At 38.9% G+C, this 5,538-nt stretch overlaps 1 protein-coding gene across 1 annotated transcript; it reads left to right on the top strand.

Annotated features, from left to right (window-relative positions):
• The first annotated feature begins 2,672 nt into the window (after positions 1-2,672).
• Positions 2,673-5,161, top strand: LOC133146887 (signal-induced proliferation-associated 1-like protein 1). The gene is made up of 4 exons (XM_061270963.1): positions 2,673-3,218; positions 3,276-3,449; positions 4,827-4,995; positions 5,057-5,161. Exons 1-4 carry the CDS (start codon positions 2,830-2,832, stop codon positions 5,159-5,161), a joined length of 837 nt encoding a protein of 278 aa, XP_061126947.1. The 5' UTR covers positions 2,673-2,829.
• The last annotated feature ends 377 nt before the right edge of the window (positions 5,162-5,538 follow it).

The following is a 5,538-nucleotide window of genomic DNA, read 5'->3' as shown; positions in this document are numbered from 1 at the left end:
GAATGCTAGCATCACAGCGTGAATGTACGTCAGTCTATCCAGCTGTGCCTACTGTCACTTAGGGTCATTTAAGGTCACGCCCGGGATAAACAGGGACGTACGCACGTGCCTTTTGAAACAGCACCTGGGCAACACATGAAAGCAAAAACCTCCTCTTCATCACCCATGCGTGGAAAAAAAAATGCTTGTCACTAAAGATAATATAATTTTACAATCATTTGTGGAATAAAATGGGAATTTATTTTGAAACCCACCCAGAAAATAAATCTGACCAAATTCTTAACATTCTTTGCTCCTCAAATAGGCTCCTCGGCACGACTGTAGAAACTAAATTAACATGTTTACATAACGTACAGTTGATATATAGACCTAAAATAGACGCCTATTTTAAACGTCTACTTTAGGTCTATAAATCAACCTAAGGGTCTATAAATCAACCTAATTTAGGCGTCTATTTTAGGTCTATATATCAACCTATTTTAGATCTAAAAATCAACCTATTTTAGACGTCTATTTCCGGTCTATTTTAGATCTATAAATAAACCTATTTTAAACGTCTACTTTAGGTCTATAAATCAACCTAAGGGTCTATAAATCAACCTAATTTAGGCGTCTATTTTAGGTCTATATATCAACCTATTTTAGATCTAAAAATCAACCTATTTTAGACGTCTATTTCTGGTCTATAAATCGTCTATTTTAGGTCTATATATCAACCTATTTTAGATCTAAAAATAAACCTATTTTAAACGTCTACTTTAGGTCTATAAATCAACCTAAGGGTCTATAAATCAACCTAATTTAGGCGTCTATTTTAGGTCTATATATCAACCTATTTTAGATCTAAAACTCAACCTATTTTAGACGTCTATTTCTGGTCTATAAATCGTCTATTTTAGGTCTATATATCAACCTATTTTAGATCTAAAAATCAACCTATTTTAGACGTCTATTTCTGGTCTATTTGAGATCTATAATTAAACCTATTTTAAACGTCTACTTTAGGTCTATAAATCAACCTAAGGGTCTAAATCAGTGCTTCTCAATTATTTTCTGTTACGCCCCCCCCTAGCAAGAAGAAATCTATTCGCGCCCCCCCTCCCCACCGTGACTATCCTAACTTGTCTTGTAAGTCGTAAAATGTTGCACTGTCGCAAACGTGACAGAAGTAACAATGAGAGCGCCACTGCCCCCTGCTGTAGTAAACCCGCAATTACACTTTATTCTAGTACTGCCAAAAAAAAAGCCTGTTCCCCAGGGTCACACGCGCCCCCCCAGGAATAGCACCGCGCCCCCCCTGGGGGGCGCGCCCCACTATTTGAGAAGCACTGGTCTAAATCAACCTAATTTAGGCGTCTATTTTAGGTCTATATATCAACCTATTTTAGATCTAAAAATCAACCTATTTTAGACGTCTATTTCTGGTCTATAAATCAACCTAATTTAGGCGTCTATTTTACGTCTATATATCAACCTATTTTAGATCTAAAAATCAACCTATTTTAGACGTCTATTTCTGGTCTATTTTAGATCTATAAATAAACCTATTTTAAACGTCTACTTTAGGTCTACAAATCAACCTAAGGGTCTATAAATCAACCTAATTTAGGCGTCTATTTTAGGTCTATATATCAACCTATTTTAGATCTAAAATCAACCTATTTTAGACGTCTATTTCTGGTCTATAAATCAACCTATTTTAGATCTATAAATAAACCTATTTTAAACGTCTACGTTAGGTCTATAAATCAACCTAAGGGTCTATAAATCAACCTAATCTAGGTGTCTATTTTAGGTCTATATATCAACCTATTTTAGATCTAAAAAATCAACCTATTTTAGACGTCTATTTCTGGTCTATAAATCAACCTATTTTAGATCTATAAATAAACCTATTTTAAACGTCTACTTTAGGTCTATAAATCAACCTAAGGGTCTATAAATCAACCTAATTTAGGCGTCTATTTTAGGTCTATATATCAACCTATTTTAGATCTAAAAATCAACCTATTTTAGACGTCTATTTCTGGTCTATAAATCAACCTATTTTAGACCTATTTTAAACGTCTACTCTAGGTCTATAAATCAACCTAAGGGTCTATAAATCAACCTAATATATATATCAACCTATTTTAGATCTAAAAATCAACCTATTTTAGACGTCTATTTCTGGTCTATTTTAGATCTAAAAATAAACCTATTTTAAACGTCTACTTTAGGTCTATAAATCAACCTAAGGGTCTATAAATCAACCTAATTTAGGCGTCTATTTTAGGTCTATATATCAACCTATTTTAGATCTAAAAATCAACCTATTTTAGACGTCTATTTCTGGTCTATAAATTGTCTATTTTAGGTCTATATATCAACCTATTTTAGATCTATAAATAATCCTTTTTTAAACGTCTACTTTAGGTCTATAAATCAACCTAAGGGTCTATAAATCAACCTAATTTAGGCGTCTATTTTAGGTCTATATATCAACCTATTTTAGATCTAAAAATCAACCTATTTTAGACGTCTTTTTCTGGTCTATAAATCGTCTATTTTAGGTCTATATATCAACCTACTTTAGATCTAAAAATCAACCTATTTTAGACGTCTATTTCTGGTCTATTTGAGATCTATAATTAAACCTATTTTAAACGTCTACTTTAGGTCTATAAATCAACCTTATGGTCTATAAATCAACCTAATTTAGGCGTATATTTCTGGTCTATTAATCAACCTATTTTAGCTCTATAAATAAACTCTGGCCACTCCAGCAGTAATACGCTTTCAAGCACGGCTTCCAGTGGGGGCCACAGCGACAGCGATAAATGGTACGAAATGGGGGCTGGCGGAGCCTCCAGCGGGGAGCAAGGCGAGCCAGAGCCCAACGGCCTCGGAGGCGGCGGCTACCTCCAGGGCGCCTCGGCCGACAGCGGCATCGACACCGGCTCGTACGGCGCCTCGCACCACAATCACCCGCACTCTCATCACGGCAGCACCACGTCCCTGCTCGCTCCCAGCGGAGGTCGCGAGAGCCGGGATCGCTCGCCGTGGCACAGCCCCACCGAGGGTGGACGCAGAATGCTGGAGAGGTCGCCGGCAGCCGCCGAGTCGCCGGTTCCTCCGGTGGAAAGGAGCCTGGATAGTACCGGACGAACGCCTCCGACTCATCTCCTTGTTCGAGACAGCAGCACTTTCAGTTTGAGTGAAGGTGGATCTCACTCAAGGTTGGTCAAAGCAAAAACTTGTTTGGATGGGCAAATACTAAACTATCCACATTTCAGACATGGCTCTCCCCGGGAAGAGACCTCCTCGACCACTCCGCCATCATCCCAGTCGTCGGCGTCTCCTGGACCAAAGAGCTTTTACCCTCGCCAGGGAGCTCAGTCCAAATACCTGATAGGCTGGAGGAAGCCTGGTTCCACCATCAATTCCGTTGACTTTGGAGACACACGCAAGTAAGAAAGATTTTACAAATTTGATCTATTATCAGTGTAAATTCACACACCCGATGGATTTGACTTGCACTGAGCAATCTTTTTTTTCGTTGGCTGCTAATTTGGTCCTTGTCCACCCACTCCACCTTCCTTTAATGCACATATGTCAGAGTCAAGGCCCGCGGGCCACATCCGGCCCGCGGGAAGGTTTTTTACGGCCCCTGGGATGATCTTGATTTATTATTAGAACCGGCCCGCAGACCGCAGCAAGCCGGCAGCCCGCAGATCTTTTACACGCACCAATACTACATTTCCCACAATGCAACGGTGACGCACCGAGCAGTAGGCTGCTTCATTTCAATGTTTATTGGCACAGCAGTCGTCAGCATCACAGTAAAATTAACTTTCAGATACCCATCAAAAATGGCAAAACGGAAGGTGGACACTGAGAACCGGGGGTTTCAAACAAGGTGGGAGTCGGAGTATATGTTCACGGAGGTAGCTGGAAAACCTGTGTGTCTTCTGTGTGGAGAAAGTGTGGCGGTACTGAAAGAGTATAATCTGAGACGACATTATGAAACGAAACACGCGGACAAAAACAAGAATATGGACATGGAACAAAGGCTACAAAAGGCAGAGGAATTAAAACGAGGCCTCAAATCTCGACAGGCTCTGTTCAAAAAAGCCAAATCACAAGGCCAGGCTGCTGTCAAGGCCAGTTTTATTTTGGCAGAAGAGATCGCTAAATCAGCCCGGCCATTAGAGTTTTTACTCAGTTCAAGTTTAAAAGTTAAAGTTTAATGTTTGTTTTCACTGCATGTTACTTCTCCTTAAACACAGTGTTGTTTTTGATTAATAGATTTTTGCACTTTATTTTATTGTATTTCAATCCAATTATATTTTAAAAATATTTCAGTTGAGTGGATGATAGAAAATTGCTATTATTGTTTTTTTCTTTGAAGTAAATTTAGCCCACTTTTGCTAAAATAGAAAATATAGGCTACTGATGGTGCCTTGAATACCAGTTTCTTTCATTTAATGTTCATGTTATGGGGATTTTTATATAAAGGAAATTTGTCTTTTGTGTCTGTTGAAAATTAAAGATTACTGACAGAGCCATAAGAAAATATTGCTTTATTTATCTGATCATATTGGAATATATTTGTTAGGTTTTCAGTAGGTTCAATTAGGTTCACTAGACTATATGCGTCATTTAAAAGTTTTTCAATGAACATTCGAACAGTCCGGCCCTCGGCTTGTAGCTAAATTTTTTATTTGGCCCTCCGTCCATTTGACTTTGACACCCCTGCTTTAATGCATCACGATTGCCCCCTTGTGGCAGCAGAGAAAAACACACCCATAACTTTTGGCTCTTAACTAACGTTTGTGGAATTTCAGGAAATCCCCAGGGGAGAGTGGGATGGAGGGTATTCCGACTCCCGCGGCCAGACCTTCTCTGAGGGACATGCACTCTCCACAGCCCCATGCCAAGTCTACGATTGAAGAAGATGGAAAGAGGCACCCTGCAAAAGATAGCCCGCTCCCGCCCCGCAGACATAAGGAAAAGGTATCGTAGCAGTAAGCTACAACCAGATTTGGGGGGAGAGTCTCAATCCGTTCCTCTCTAGCATGCCCAGAAATCGCCACCGAGCCAAGCCCCGAGCCGCCGCCGCTCGCTCCATCGCACTCTTTCCGACGAGAGCATCTACTATCTATATATCAACCTATTTTAGATCTAAAAATCAACCTATTTTAGACGTCTATTTCTGGTCTATAAATCAACCTATTTTAGATCTATAAATAAACCTATTTTAAACGTCTACGTTAGGTCTATAAATCAACCTAAGGGTCTATAAATCAACCTAATCTAGGCGTCTATTTTAGGTCTATATATCAACCTATTTTAGATCTAAAAAATCAACCTATTTTAGACGTCTATTTCTGGTCTATAAATCAACCTGTTTTAGATCTATAAATAAACCTATTTTAAACGTCTACTTTAGGTCTATAAATCAACCTAAGGGTCTATAAATCAACCTAATTTAGGTGTCTATTTTAGGTCTATATATCAACCTATTTTAGATCTAAAAATCAACCTATTTTAGACGTC

Source organism: Syngnathus typhle, linkage group LG22, assembly GCF_033458585.1.
Source record: "Syngnathus typhle isolate RoL2023-S1 ecotype Sweden linkage group LG22, RoL_Styp_1.0, whole genome shotgun sequence".
In the NCBI taxonomy this organism is placed as follows: Eukaryota; Metazoa; Chordata; class Actinopteri; order Syngnathiformes; family Syngnathidae; genus Syngnathus; species Syngnathus typhle.
The sequence above is the reverse complement of the archived record's forward strand: the minus strand, read 5'-3'. Positions and strand labels throughout refer to the sequence as shown.

Coding starts and splice junctions, on each gene's coding strand:
- LOC133146887 (XM_061270963.1), top strand. CDS start 2,830: ATGGGGGCTGGCGGAGCCTCCAGCGGGGAGCAAGGCGAGCCAGAGCCC. Junction 3,219..3,275: donor GAAGGTGGATCTCACTCAAG/GTTGGTCAAAGC, acceptor TCCACATTTCAG/ACATGGCTCTCCCCGGGAAG. Junction 3,450..4,826: donor GACTTTGGAGACACACGCAA/GTAAGAAAGATT, acceptor GTGGAATTTCAG/GAAATCCCCAGGGGAGAGTG.